Source organism: Chelonus insularis, unplaced genomic scaffold (genome assembly GCF_013357705.1).
Source record: "Chelonus insularis isolate UGA/USDA-ARS -01 unplaced genomic scaffold, ASM1335770v1 contig_388_pilon, whole genome shotgun sequence".
Taxonomy (NCBI): Eukaryota; Metazoa; Arthropoda; class Insecta; order Hymenoptera; family Braconidae; genus Chelonus; species Chelonus insularis.
Genome location: NW_023276544.1, coordinates 82,073 through 98,239, shown reverse-complemented (window position 1 = coordinate 98,239; position 16,167 = coordinate 82,073). Strand labels below are relative to the sequence as shown.

The 16,167-nt window shown below is 27.6% G+C and overlaps 2 protein-coding genes across 4 annotated transcripts in view; both read right to left on the bottom strand.

Moving 5' to 3' along the window:
* The window catches only part of Syn1 (Syntrophin-like 1), a 201,833-nt gene extending 195,818 nt beyond the window's left edge, over positions 1–6,015 (bottom strand). The window contains exons 1-2 of one of the 2 annotated variants that reach the window (XM_035084347.1): positions 5,629–6,015; positions 4,298–4,902 (exon numbers count right to left, since the gene is read on the bottom strand). In XM_035084347.1, coding sequence (XP_034940238.1) covers positions 4,298–4,321 — 24 coding nt within the window. In that variant the 5' untranslated portion in view covers positions 4,322–4,902; positions 5,629–6,015. The remainder of the gene's footprint in view (positions 1–4,297; positions 4,903–5,628) is intronic. The other variant, XM_035084348.1, reaches the window with a different exon arrangement.
* Positions 6,016–7,379: 1,364 nt separating this feature from the next.
* LOC118067546 (purine nucleoside phosphorylase) lies at positions 7,380–15,793 on the bottom strand. 2 transcript variants are annotated; one of them, XM_035084328.1, is made up of 7 exons: positions 15,379–15,793; positions 12,194–12,288; positions 11,764–11,972; positions 11,385–11,560; positions 9,726–9,916; positions 9,318–9,535; positions 7,380–9,229 (listed from the first exon to the last, which is right to left on the bottom strand). In XM_035084328.1, the coding sequence occupies exons 1-6, from the start codon at positions 15,492–15,494 to the stop codon at positions 9,333–9,335; spliced, it is 990 nt and encodes a 329-aa protein (XP_034940219.1). In that variant the 5' UTR covers positions 15,495–15,793; the 3' UTR covers positions 7,380–9,229; positions 9,318–9,332. The 2 variants fall into 2 exon arrangements, with proteins under 2 accessions (XP_034940219.1, XP_034940220.1); XM_035084329.1 differs by having other exon boundaries at positions 11,764–11,942; positions 15,379–15,791.
* Positions 15,794–16,167: the final 374 nt, after the last annotated feature.

Genomic DNA, 16,167 nt, shown 5'->3' with positions numbered 1-16,167 from the left:
TTCAAGAAATATTTGCATATGATAAAACATAAATCTTTTTTTTTTCTTAATTTCATTTATTAAATTTATATTTGCTCATGTTTGTATATAAACATGGGTACTAATGGCACAGCTGCAAATTTTTATATACGAATTTAATGAAACAATATTGCAAATTTTAAATGATAAAATTTTTAGAATTATTCTGAAGCTATGAATAGTTGGTTATGAACAATAAAGTTAATTATAATTGTAGAAAATTAACCAATTTGTTTCTTAATACTTGACAGTTTAATTTAAATACCTGTCTCAATGTTGGCAATTACTCTATTTCATTTCTATATTATTTTAAATCAATTTGAATAAGATAATATTATATTTAAGCAATTCAGATGTAATAAAATATTCTCACAATATCGAAATGAATTAAGAAAATTATTTATGTTAATTATATATTCACTTCGTGAAATCCCAGAGAATAATTTATTTTATAAATAATCTAATTAATTAAATACGTATGGAATAGTTATTATTACAAATGAAATTTTCGAAAAATTACAATAATTAAATTTATTTCATAATCTTTATCATTTAAATAAATATTACTGTGGAATTATTTAATATAAATATAAGCATGTGAATAAATTCTTCTACAAATAGAATGCAAGATTTTTCTCGAAATAAATGGGTTTAATACAGTTTGGAATGTACTCAAATATATTTATTTTTCGATTCGCATGCTATGTTAAATTTATAAATATTACTGTGACTTTAATTTTTGTGTAATTATTGTACAACACTAAGTTCTAATTTAGGATATAATTAAAATAAATTATAAAATAAATTGAGTGAAATTTAGTATAAAAAATATTAGTATCTTATTAACAATTTTAAAAATATTATGCAAATATTTATAATTAAATTATGCAAATAAATTCATAGAAATCAATAACACTTAAATAGAAGCAGAAAGTAATGAGAAAGATATTCAAGTTTTTCTATTCTCATTTGCGTTTTGATTAAAATGTTTTATGAGTTTTTCTACTTGAAAAAAAAAAGACAAGAAAATTAAATTGATTATTTATATATAGTAAATAAATGTTTGTATGTATGTTCTACCCATAGAAAATGTCGTCTGATTCTTGCAAAAACCAATAACCTTGGACGTGCGTTGGAACCGGCTTGTTTATGGCCCGAGGGAAAAAGTAGAATGAGTATTGGAGTAACGGAAAAAGAAACGACAGAATAAGAGAGGAGACAGGAGAGGGAGAGAGAGAATAAAAAATCAAAATAAAAGTAAAGAAAAGAAGAAATAGGCGAAAAGGACGAAAATGAAAACAGCTAAGCGCGAGAGTGAACACAAATCCACTTGTAACTTTCATCATTGAAACTCAGCCGAATGCATTTTCTGATTTCATTTGCATTTTATATAGAATGAATGGATGTACTATATATTATTCGATTTTCGCTTGAATGAAACAAAATATTGAAAATATAAAAAAATTTCAAAATAAAAGAAAATCAAATAATTATTTATTTATAAATACGTATTAATATTAAATTAATATCTAAAATCGTTCAACTAATTAATCGAAAATGAATTTCCAATATTTTGTCAGACTAATTACAGAGTTTTCTACTAGATCACGTCAATTATAAATTCAAACTTTTTCAGTCTTCATTAAAATCACAAATTTTCCAAAATAATAATTTTTCATTGGTTCAATTAATTAAATATTACTTAATACAATTTATATCACTACTACATAACATTTTTTTATTTAATTAACATCATAATATTTACCATTTTTACTGCTACAACATAAATATAAACTCTATTTTCTAAGTTACTTTGATTATTTATTATAAATTTGATTGATGTAGCCAATATTAAATAATATATGTTGTAAAAATATATGGAAATTTATGCAGAAAATAAATTTATCGTTACATGTAATTTAATAGTACATTAAACAGAATTAAGTCCATGTTTATAGTGACCATAAATAAAATAATCTCAACAAGAATTTATTAAAAACTTTAAACACGATCTTTAACATTCTTTTTAATAATAAAATATTAAAATCAATATTTATAATAATTCATTTATTGCATTAATTAAAGCCATTCTAATCCAATCTTTGTTACAACAAATTATTTACTTAGCCAATTGTTTAATTATGTTTCAATTTCTAAATGTTCAAACAATAGTGATTGATAATTGTATTTTTTAATTATTATAATAATAATTAGTCTTCAGTTTTATTAATACTATCTAATGATAGTTTATATCTATCAAAATTGAATAAATTGCTGCATGAATTGTATGTAATGAACCTAAAAACTTCAGTTTCGTTATGATCAACATAAATGATTCCCAAAAAATTTAAAGAGTAGAATATATCAACATAAACTTTGTCCATATCATCGTCATTTTAACGATGTTTGATAGCATCAACTATCATAGCCCAATACAAATTACTGTTCCGCCAGTAAAATTAACTTTGTTAACACAGTCAATATTACTATGTTACGGTAGTAAAATTAATTATATTAACATCACAAACATTACTCTATTTTATATCTTATATTTTATACTAAGTTTGCTAATTACATTCCAAATTTAATTCAAAATAATTTAAATGCAAATGATTGATCACAGATTATATCTATGATTTAACTTTATCAAATCACATTCAAAACTATCCACAATATTTTATCAAAGTAGAGAGAAAATAATAAATTAAAACAAAAATTTTTTTTATCAACAAATGATAATAAAATGAATAAACTTTCCACTGTAGTTATTTAAATTTAAAAACATATGTTTTACTATTATTTTAAAATAATAATTATTTTTATTATACTTTTATAAATAACAAACATATCCAATAGCACGAAAAATGGCTTCACAATAATTTATTATTACTCATCTATTATGTCACGTATTATTTATTATCAGTTTTCGTTAAAAACTCTGAAGAAATATTAAAAAGATTTGTTCCCATGACATGGACAATTTAATTTCATTATGATAAAAGAGCAGAAAAAAAGAAAGAAATCATGTAAATCTTGATTTCAGCGTGTTACAACGTACATTATTATGTGATATATGATTGTAGAACTTGTTAAGGTCACTGACACTATGTGGTGAATGTAAACACAGCTGTGAAGGTCGAACGTAACCTTGGCAGGTATTCTTTGTAATTACAGTCGTTGATAAAAGCTAATTAGGAGAGTTTTAAAGCAATACATAAATAATCACATATATATCTGTGTCACGGAATATATACTGGTGTTGATAAATGTCACAAAAACAATGACGATACATCTATAGAGAGAGAGAGAGAGAGAGAGAGAGAGAGAGAGAGAGAGAGAGAGAGTATCAATAAAAATACAGACGCCTGAATTAATGAATGGAAGTAGATAAAATTGAAACATACATTTCAATTGACAATTCGTGCATATTTAGTAAGAGGATTTTGATGATAATAAGTCAGTCTCACTAAAAATAAATAGATTGTGGAATTGATGAAATAATTGTTCGAAAAAATGAGATATTTTAATTAAAATAGAAATCAATTTAATAAAGAAAAATAGAAGATGGAGTGAAGAATAATGAAAAGTACAGTTTATCATTGAAATAGATTTTAAAAAAGTGTGAGCTTGAAGTGAATAAAAAATTCGAGTGAAAATATTCGTTAAATAAAATTGAAAGTAAAAAATGATTGATGACAGTAATAACAAACAATACCGAGGTAATGAAAAATAACGGTCACTTTGAAACTACAACGAATAGTGAAGTTTTAAAAAAATCATCAATAAGTGAATTTACAACTCCAAATGGTGTCATAGTCAATTAAATAACACACAAAAGAATGGTAATAGAAGTACAACGTGGATTTGAAATATATCTTGCATAAAATACTGCTAAAAATATCATACTAGATGTAATCCATTGAATAAAATAAATAAACAAACAATAAAAACTAATGCAAATTTTAGAATTCAGAATATTAATGAATACGTGTATAAATACGCCACATGCAAAATGGATGCATAAAAAAATAATTCGTGTAAGTAATTATAACAATAACAACAATAATAATTAAAAATGTTGTAGAAAAGAAGTAATTTTAGACTCACGATAAATAATTATGAATATTAATGCAAAAAATAAAAATCACGCAAAAGAAAATAATATGGGGGAAAAAATGGCATGAAAACCAAGACCTATCTCAAAAATAACAACCGTGAGGAGAAAAAACGAGGTAACATAGAAACAAAACAAAGAGTAGGATGTTTTCCTTTGATTTACCGTTTTACGAGCGTGTATGGGCATATGACTTCCGGTTGTTCAGGAAGCAAAATGTTCCTCTTTTTGTGTTGAACTTCTTGTTTTTGTTTTTCTCTTCTATACTACTTCTCGTTTGCTGTTCGATGTTTACGTGAGGATCTCACTACAAAATTCCTCTTAAATGTTGTTACGATCTGCGTTCCGGTTCGTGACATAACCGGCCACCGGTTTATTCTTCAGTCTTGACATGTCCCCAACTGGGTGTCACGACCAATTAGTATGCACCATTAAATCTCCTACCACCTTCTTTTTATTCGTTCCCTTAATCTTTCACCTCCAACATTCAACTTCTTAACTTTAAATGAACTATTTATTTTCAAAATTGTCAAAAGCCAAGAGTTATCACCAAAGACAATTATTAGCTCGAGAAAATATTGTCAGTTTATTAGAAAAAACTTTCTCTATAATTCAATAATCTTCTGTACAGCAACTTTAATCGAAGATTACTCACATGGAATCGATGTTCAGACGTTTAATTATGCAAACTTTGTTTTAGAAATTATTTCTAAAGTTTTACAATATTTCAACTTTTAATTGAAATTTGTTTTTTTTGTCGTCCACTCTCGCTGTTGTAATTAAAACAGAAAATAATATATTTAATAAAACATCCTTTCGAATATTCCATATAATACGTAAATAAATCTGTCAGAAAATATAGATCACAAAAACAAAATTTTTTTTCCAAGTAAATTTCTCGATGCCAATTTCCGAGAAAAAACAATGTACGATCAACATATAAGTCTTACGCCAACAGAATAATTCCGAGAATGTCACGAAAACAAAACGCGACCTCTACCTTGTCTCTGTTTCGATTGCAATTGGAATGCGTCATTAGCTTGCTCTATATACGTAATATTGAGTCGGAAAAATATTTAAGTGACAATCAGTCATTGACCTTTACTAAATAAAACATTTAAAACCATCTATTTAATAAACTAATTATCAATCAAATAATTACATACAAAAAAAATATTGTGTCAGATCCGAAACTCGATTATGGCGTTTTTGGAGCATAAGAACTATTTTTATTTCTACTCCAATATAACTTTGACCTTTATTAATGTTTATTATTAATAATAAATATTGAATATTTTATTAGAGTAACAAATGAACAAAGTCAATGTTGATTTATTTTACTGATTATTTTTTCGTTATTATTCCTTACTCGTTTATGATCAATTAATTTTTCGTTATTAAAATAAAATATAAATTATTTTTAAAAAAACGAATCGAAGTAATTTTGAATAAAAATGGAATAATTTAGTAGTGAATTAAAAAAAATAATATTTCACCTTTAAAATAAATTCCTCGTCAAAGTGAAACGTAAAGAACTTAAAAATTGGTCCCTTCGACGAATATAAGTATAAATAATCGCCATTGAATGCCGTTCGATTAACGCCACATCTCGTTTAACGGTTTTTTCACGAACATTTCGCGAATTTTTACGAAGAATTGCGACTTCACCTCTCAGCAAAAACCTTTCCAATAACTTTTACTTGAAACGCGTTCAAATAAATTAATCACTATCACAAACAATGATTACACACTAATGCGACACTTAATTGTAACAAAATCACTTTTTAACCATGTTGACACTTCACTTTAAAACCGACGAATTAAATAGAGACCGGTATGTAGATTTTAATGGAACGACGAACTACACACCTAACGTCACGAAGTGCACGCGTGGACTGAAAGCATTTTGATTGCTGCAAGCGTCTAAAAGGCAAAGGAAGCTATAGCCAGTCAAGGGTAGGGATGCGCATGCGCGACAATTGAAAGCAAAGCGCGCGCAATCAACGAATATTTAACCGTTTGATATTAGTGATTTCTACTTTGTTAACGATGATAAGTTATCCGCGTTATTAAATAAAATACATTTTTTCAATCAGTTAAGTTACAACAATATTTAAATTCAATAAACTATTGTTTACTGTTGACTTTTAATTTATTCAAATGGATATTGGAAATCGTTAAAAAATAGTAATTTTGTCTCGACTGTAACTTTTGGTTTTATCTAAAATTTTCGATATCAGAGTCAATCAAACAATTAAATGAAATTTAATGATTTAATTGCTGACCAGAATTGATTTTTTAAATAATTTTCTAAGCTTAACTGTGTAATATAAATATGGTTTATTTATTTGTTTTATTATTTAATTATTTACTGTATGTAATGACATAGTTTGTAAAATTATATTAATTAGTATAGATTAAACTTTAGAAAAGAAGGTGATTATTTAAATTTTTTCGAATGGAAACTATTTTTTGTAACATAAGCCACTTATTTACTATTGTGATTGTCAAAATAAAGTTATAAGAGGATATGAACGGCATTAAAAGGAAATATGATGATAATATTAATGGAATAAATGTAAATGTTGAAGTATTTATTTCTTAATTCTAGTGTATTACATTAATACTCTTGAGTAAAATTATTTACATGGGGATTTAATCGACTAGTGCAGGAATTCAATGAAAACCAATAAGCCGATAAATATTCTAGTAGTGGTAGTGGGTCTTTTATAGAAAAAGAATCGGCAGTTCAATCAATTCTGCATGATTTACGGTGTTAACTCCTTCGTGATTTATTATATAACAGAATAAAAAAAAATCTTACGATAAAAAATGAAATTCATCCCCTTATTCATTATTTTTAATAGCATTATTTCACTAGAGCGAAACATTATTACTTATCAATAAATAATATAACATTTCTGTGTAAATAATTTTTTTTATTCCCATTTTTATGCTTTCAGAATCGTCGATGCTGTTTGATGAAATTTATATATTTCAGTATCGAAGTAAATAGAGACGTATACGGACCTTACTTATAAAATATAATAATAAGTGACCTCATTAAATATCAATAAACCATATAATTTGAAATTATGCTAAATATGATATGAATCTTCCCTGATAAATAGATATAAATTGTAACAGACAGTTATTAAATTACAATAATGAATTAATTTCAATTATAGATTTATTTATGACATTATTATAGCCTTTTTTTCAATTACATGATTTAAAATAAATCGTATAACAAAATAAATTTATTTTTATTGAAAAAAAGATTCAAAAAGATTATGTTACAATTTATTCACAACTAATCTTGTTTCACTTCACATTACCTACAACATTACAAGTCCAAGTATTTTATTTCAAAATGTTTCTCATACACAAAGATATCTAGTGTAAACATAAATAAAAAATATTTTAACATAAAAATTTCTGAATAGATAATTTCATTTATTTGAAAATACGAAAAATATAAAAAATTGTAAAAAACAATACTTCTTGTTTCAACCTGTCACCTTTAACATTTTGTAGCATAACATCATAGATCATATATTTATTAATGTAAAAGTAAAAAAAAAAAATTTAACCCAAATATCCTTTGAAATAACATCAACTTTGATAAATAAATTAACTACTGATAATAAAACTTTATTGAATATATTATAAAACAGCTATTTTTGAGAAATATTAGCACATAACATAAACAACATTTATGTTTATCGTTCTATTCGAATAGAATCAAAGAGGAATGAGGACGCAAAAGAAGGAAGGAAGGTAAGTTTTCCTGCCTGTCAAATCATAATTTAATTCACGGCTGTAATAACGGCTGCACCGGCGTCAGAACCGGAAGAAGAAGAGGTGAAAATCCAGTAAAAAGGAGTGTGCAAGAGATGAAGTATCGTGCTGGTCTATAGAGTAAGTAAGAGAGAAAGAAACGAGAAGAAAGGAAAGATGGAGACCATAAGCCATAAGGAACGTTTTCGAGTGGGATTTATTGAAGGAGAACGTCAATACATTAACAAGAACGGAAAGGGTGTGGCGGAAGAGTGTAACGAAGAAGAAACTGATGACTTTGCCGTGCAAGAGCGAAAATTAGAGGATCATTAAGTCAATTTTTCTTCTGATCCTCTCTGAAGTGGTTAGAAGTGTAGATAAGTCAAGGAGAAAGATACTGAAACTTTGAGAAATATTGTGATCAATAATTGTCACGTATACACATTTTTTATCTTACGGTCGAAATATTTTTTTTACTTATTACAATTTTCATTAAAATAATCTTACTATTTTATAATCAAATAATAATCATAATATCTATTGAAATAACATTTAAAATTACTCTTTAAAATTTAATTAATGTTTTTCTTATACATAGAAACCTAGAATTTACAAAAAATTTTCCACATTCAGGAAATTTACTTCACTATCTGACAAAAATTGGCAAAAAGCCATACAGAATGCTGAGAGCAGCTTTTAAAACTTGACATAGTGTACATATTTATACAAAAAATGATAATCAATCTTTTTATCTACTGCTGCGTACAAGAAATCACTGAAAGATCGAGAGGATGCAGAGAAACTGAATTGAGATAAGGCAAGACTTTACGGATCGTAAGCTCGTCGCACCTCGAAGCCACCCCATTGCTCTTGTCTCTCCTTGAGACAGGAACAGTAAAAAGGTGAGAAAAAAGAAAAGTAGAAAAAGAGAACTGAAAAAAAAATGTGAAGAAAGACCTAAGGATCGTGTGATAATTTCGAGTCTCCCTCTACACTTTTCCCTTCTTTTTCCTCCCAAGAAACTCCTAGATACGCTTTTTCACTGCAACTACCACCTGCTCATGCGTTAAATTAAATACGATTTACGAGAATTTTCTCTTCGTACTCAAGATCTTCGGGTACCTAGCGAAGAATTTTATTCAGGAGTACGAAAATACGATAGGTCTTTTCAGATGCAGAGACCTGGAAGTGGCATCGATCGATCTCCAATTCTATTTATCCAATCGCATGTGATTATGGACTTGAAACAATAATATAAATTACTTGCCCTATTGTGTCACCTGTTTTCCTCATTATTTTATTGATCTTCCATTTTATCTGTGGATAAAATATTTTTTAATTATTATTGCTATTAAAATTACATGGTTTAGGAAACTAATTAAACTTAGATTAAAAAATTACCCACTTATTCTTTATCAATTCAGCTTTGTAAACGATGGACCATTCGTCTCACGAATTCCGCAATAACTGGCTGTCTCGATCGTCCAACTTCCATGACCTCTTCGTGATTGGCTTCATCCAGACAATCGTAATCACAAACACAGAGGTTTGTTATTAAGCTAAATGCAAACACTGTTAAGTTGCAGTGACGAGCTGCTATGACCTCATGAGCTGTGGACATTCCTGGAAATTGATTTGTGATGTTACAAAACATTTAATTAATTGGATTTTTGTGTACTTCATCATTGTGCTACTTTGTAAAAAAATTTAGAATTATTTTAGACGTTGATCTTTAGTAGAAACATTTATTAATTTTGAAACAGCTGTGCATGATGAAAATACGGAGATAAGAGTATTTAATGATTTAGCTTACCAACAGCATCAACTCCAACCATTCTCAACATCTTAAGTTCTGCAACAGTTTCGAAATTGGGTCCTCCAAGACAAGTATAAACGCCTTTATGAATGATGTCGGAAATTTTCATTTCTGCAGCAACTTCTTCTCCAATCTTCAAAAGTTCGCGGTCATAAGCTTTGTTCATTGGCAAGAATCTGGGTCCAAACCTTTAAAATAAACATAACATGTTATTCTCATATATTTAAGAGAATTTTTTTGTTTATCATCAAAACATGTTTCATTAAAATACAATTTGTATCAAGTTGTAAAAAAAAAAATATTTCATTCTATTGATTAAATGTTTTTCGACAAAGATGAAGCATAATTTGATTTATTATTGGATATCAGTTGAAAGAATTACTTACAAGAAGTATCGGGGTTTCGATATTTAAGTAATGAAGAGGAAACTTTGTCGCCATGGAAAGATCGATAAAATACTTAAAGTATTTTGCAAACTTTAGTTTTTGACGTGATTATAATTTACTAAAGTTCCTTTTCGCTAAAAAATTTAACAGCAAGTTTTTATGGTATAATTAACGATAGATATTGACTACAATTTTTTTTTTTTAACAAAAAATCTATTAAAGAATTTACTGCTTGAAAATTAATTTTTCAAATAAAAACTGATTAATTTAGGTAATCTGTAGTTTGAATAAATCAATTCATTGTTTACAAACGATTATTTGTGCTACTTGTAACAACAATAAGACAAGAAAGAACAAAGAAGTCGAAGCTTGAGACAATTGTGTTCTTTCTGTCGCGACCAAAGACGAAAAGAGGATGAGCTAGGGATAAATCGAATTTCCGGTAGTCCACAGAGTAATTCCAGAGAACGGGTGTGGTTTGAACTTGTGGAGGAGATGAGGTAAATTCCAGGGGAGATTCAAGTCCATTAATATCAAGACGAGTGCGACAAAAGAACAACATTGATAACAGATAAGAAATGAAGAGAGGAATATATGAGCTTATATAAAATAAAATCGAAAAAGTAAATTGAAGAAAGAGTGAGGGGAAACGGAAAATTCTGATTTCCTCTTCATCTTATATTTCTCTTGAGTCAATCTTGGCGTCTTGATGGTGACGACTTTCACTAGGTAAATATTCCAATCAGTTTTTGCTTTATATTTTAGTGCAAACAGTTCATCAACCAAAATTCCAAAGTTGTTGGAAGAGAATGAATTAATTTTCTCTCTTACTGATTTTTCAACTGTTTTAAAGTCTATCTAAAGATATAAAAAATCATCACAATATTATTTGACTACTAACAACATTAATAAAATATTTTTAAAAATACCATTTATTGTATCCACTGAATATTTATTTGAACTGTATTGCATTGAATAAAACCTTTTTTTTTTATGTTCCAATAAAAAGTTTTTCTGTGTATTAAAATAAGGTCTAGTAGTATTATACAGGTTGCATTAAAAATGAATGAAAAAATACAAAGATAACTGATACTAAGATTGTCGAGATTTATTATAATTTTTTCATCAAAAGTGACTTCATCTGAGATATTATGCATGGACATCACTGAGTTGGGTCTAACCATCGAGATCTCATGAATAAATTCGTATGGTTTCAGTGATATTAGAATTTTTTTAAAGCAACCTAGAAGTAAATAATAAATAAATTTACCTGTCATCATTAGGTCCTTGGAGTGGATTATTTCCAGCAAATCCCATTATGTTCACATGATCCCTTACTAACATAATATCACCAACTTTGTAGTCAGGATTGAGACCTCCAGCCGCATTAGTGGCTATCAGATGTGTTACCCCCACAAGTTTCATTACTCTCACTGGCATGGCACACTGAAATTATATCACAAGCTGTCAATTTATTTTGATGAAATTTTGCAACTCAATTAATTTACACTTTTATGAGCTTCATAAGTAAATTGTGATAATAAAAAGCTTTGTCAACAAACTCAATGTACAAGTAGATTTTAAATGAATTTCCAGAAGCGGAAGTATGATACATTGGAATAAATCTGAAGAATAAATACATTATTTACCTTCCAAAGAGGATAGCCTTCGTAGTAGTGAAATCTTCCTTGCATACACATGACTGGAACGCCTTCGAGGAATCCAAACACAAGCTGACCCACATGTCCTTTGACCGTGGACTTTGGGAAATGAGGAATCTCCTCATAGGGAAAAGTTTGCTTATTTGTTAAAGCATCCGCTATCGAACCTGGACACAACTCACTTTGTTCAGATTCTCCTATTTTTAACAATATATAAATAATTGTTTAAAGCGTCTCGAATGTTTAATTAATAAAAAATAAAACCATGCAAACTAGAACCACCAAATAACAACAACAACAATTACAAAAATAATAACAATAATAAAACCCCAAAAAGATCCTTGAAAAGTTATATTTTTCAAGTGTGTCAATTATTACAGCACTCGAAGCGCTTTGAAGCTTATTACTCAATACTCACTCATTCCTGATCCACAAATTATTCCAATTTTTGGTCTGATTGTAATACGGTCTAAGAGGTATTTGGCAGATTCTTGAAGAGCTTCAAATGTATATCTGAAAACAAATAAATAAATTAGTAAAAAAAGTTATTTAAATTAACGAATGAAATGTTGAATGTATAAATTCAATTTCAGAGTGAATTTGTAATCAATTAAAATAAATTAAGTTATTTAAGATAACCGGGGTCATAATCCGTAATTTATAATTGATCAACTTTTCAACTTCAATTTTCGAGTGTTTTATTTGGTGATTTCAAATTATTGTTCAGTCGTAACAACTCAATAGATAAATAAAATTAAAAAATACTTTTTACATAAATAAAAATAATTTAAGAGTTTTTCTGATATGATATGAATTATTTTCAATCTATTTATTATAAAATTTTTCTATATTCTTTTATTCTACATATTTTTCATTACTTTCCAGTTTGATTCAAATTGTAGCTGTACTACTTTTTTCATTGGCCCAATTCAATTCTCCAATATAAATATCTGCCATAATATTTTTCAATTAAAAAATCTTTTTGACTGACCGTTTAGTTTATTCAATCCAGCGCTTCCAAAAGAGAAATAATGAAAATTTTTAAATCAAAATTGACTGATCTATTAATTTGAATTTTTGTATGCTTTTAAAGTTCCACATTTCGATTATTTCCAACTGTTATAAATATTAAAAGAACAATCGCAAATTTATTCTAATATGATTATAATTGAATAACCTACATCCAAAGTTATATTACCTTAAATTCTATTTTTAATTTATGAAAAGGTTTTGATATTTTTAGACAATTTAACTACAAAAGTGCTTTTAAAGATTCTGTTGAAAGCAGTATAAAAGAAAAGTGAATGACTAAAAGTCTTCTCATTCAACTAAAAAATGCATCCCATGTTCATTTTATTGTTTCATATATTTTATTAAATGATGAAAGTCAAGACATAATGAAAATTGAAATATTTAGTGAAACCTAACGTCAATATCTCTCAGCTTTCATGCTCGAGTAACAAACCAGCTTGTTGCCTACATACCTAACAATCGTGCACATTTACTAGTAAACTAGTGCACATTTGTGCACAAAATCCTTACAAGAATCGAGCTAGGATCTTGAGCTAGATCGTTTCACGTCGTATATTCCAGTACATTGTACATACATATACATGGGTACTGATACGTAATTCCTCGACGCTTTCTCATCTCCTGCTACATACCTTCTGCTTTACGTTGAGCTGTGACTCTCATTGGAACACATTGAAACATGTCTGATTGTCATATATTTACTTCAACCCGTCGACATTTACGCTTGACAAAACTCTGAATAGCTCATGAATTCATTGAGCTTCAAGCTAATACTTTTCAGAGAAATAATTACTTAACTTCAATTACTTTTATTTTATTTACACTCATCACTTGTAATTATACTTTATATTTTGTGAAATTATTTTTATGCATTTTAATGTTTTAAATAATAATCGAATTTATGGAGTAATCAATTAAAGTAAAAAAAGATTAAAATCAGCTTTTTTAATATCAATTCAACATTGAAAAATGGTAGTATTAGGTGTGATAAAAGCAAAAATGATATTACATTTGACGGTTCATGATTTTTTCCTTTTAATGGATGCATTTTTGATGAAAATATTACCGTTCGTCGAAAACATAAATTCATTGATGAATGGTAAAATATCCCAAAGGATTAAATTGATTTTGGATCATAAACAGCCTCTACAAAATTTTTATTAACATTCAATTTCAGAATATAAATTTCAGAATATAATTTATAATATTGGTTTTTATTTTCAGAAAGTATTTTTAAAAGTTGAAGGAAAAAATTTTAATGAATTCTATGATGAACTAAATATCTTAAGATATAAATGTTTATAAAGGATATTTCATCTGCAGTAATTCAAAATAAAATTACTCAATACAGAAACTTTCTTAAAGGTCTTCAAAAACCGCCACAGGTTTACTCCAAAGTCTTACTCTTAGAAAACTGGGACAAAACTATAACAATAAAAAATATCTTCATTATTTGAAACAATTTTCTTCGATAAAACGAACTTTCTTATTAATGAATAAATAAATAAACCAACATTTGACAATATTATTAAACGATGGAACTTCTTAATGAATTAATATAAAGCCATAAAATAGAGATTTGCACCTATGAGATAATTTGACGATATAAACTATTGGCTGGTATAATTATAATCCTAGTCTGAATACGTCATGCTCGACTATTGTTATGAGACATGAGAGAATAGCAAATTAGTTATGTACTGCTTGGAAACTTTAACCACATAGTCTTCTCTATCTCTCTTTTTAGACCTATCTGTCCTACTTCAATTCTCCAACGTGTTAAATGAGAAATATTAACCCTTTTCCCCAAAACTTCTATATTCACTATCCTTCTATGCAATTTCTCTTTCTACTTTGCACACGCTATTCTGTCCCGCTCGATTTCGTTCATTGGTGAAAAGCTGCTTGCAACGTCTCGTCGAATTAACGGCTTTTACCATCGAGCTTTGCACACCGATGGAAAATAATTAATGACCCCATCTACACAATAGTCTACTCTCGGTGGTTATTATTGTATTTCCACATCGATTATTTTATCTCCCTGTAGGCTAATAAATTAATAATATTAACTCATTCACTGGAAACTTTGATTTCTCGTCATTTATTTTTAAAAATTTTACGAAAGTTATTTTTTTTTTACATCAATTAGATGAATTATTGGAAAAATTTTTATTGATGGATATTATTTTTTCATTTAGGATTTGCTAGTGTGTTAATAACGGAAGCTTTATTGAATTGAATTGAAGCTTGCTATGGCTATAATAAAATCATCCAAAAGTGTGGGTAATTTTATTATAGGAATTAGCTTTTGGAGAATTGATGATTAATGTGAATATTGTTATAGTATTGAGTAAGAACATGTTAGAGAGTTCCAATAGCTATTATAGATTTATAGCTAAATGTCATCATTGACATACTGATAAGTCACTGAATCATTAGAATTTAATTTAAGCCTGAAAAATATTGATAAATAATTTAAATAGAATTTTTTTCGTCATAAAAAAATGATAAAATTCACATTGAATTTATATATTCAAAATAAACTTGAAATGAAACATAAAGTATACTTACGCAGTGTGACTAATGTGCTTGACATTACTATGCAAAAATTCATTTTCATTAGGTCTACTAAGTGGTCCATGGCCATTGGTGGTAGTACTATTCTTCACATTTTTTAATGCATCCATCTCAATAAAACGTACACTTAGTGAGTTCTATAACAAAAACTTTCTGCTTTGATGCAAAAACTCAATGAAAAAAACTTGTAAGTAACTGTACAAATAAATGAATAATTGAATGAGTTGTAATTAAATAAATCAAATTAATTGACAATAGAATGTAGAGAGTAAAATAAATATGAAAGAAACTTTAACTCAACGAATGACTATTGAGGAATGTGTCATAGGAGCCGGAAAGAGTTAATTTATAAGCTTTTTCTTCAGCAGAGTGGAGTTGACAAAAAGAAGAATTAGAGTGATAAACCAATCGCGTGTAAGACTTGAATGATCAATGACCAATAGAGAAGAGGTGTCCATGAAAACAGTAATTTGTGAGGGGATAAATATTATTAACGAGTGATAACCCATTGCGTGCAAGTGCTCCAATTGCTCAAGTCGAGGCCATTTTCCCACTCATTATTTCTTTTACAGCTTTAACTTGTCCAACCGGTCGATGCACTTAAAAAATAACTATTTTCAATTCACATTTAGAAAGGGTATGCATGATACATAGTTTTCTTATCAGTATTAAAACTTTAAAATCTCTTCGAAAAATTCTCTCCAAATTCAGATTCACTTTCTAGTTACTACAAAAACATATTTCAAGTTTTATAAATTTTTTTTACTCATTAACTATCAAAAA

Coding starts and splice junctions, on each gene's coding strand:
- LOC118067546 (XM_035084328.1), bottom strand. CDS start 15,494: ATGGATGCATTAAAAAATGTGAAGAATAGTACTACCACCAATGGCCAT. Junction 11,561..11,763: donor AAGGCTATCCTCTTTGGAAG/GTAAATAATGTA, acceptor ATATAATTTCAG/TGTGCCATGCCAGTGAGAGT. Junction 9,917..11,384: donor CAAGGACCTAATGATGACAG/GTAAATTTATTT, acceptor TTTATTTTAAAG/GTTTGGACCCAGATTCTTGC.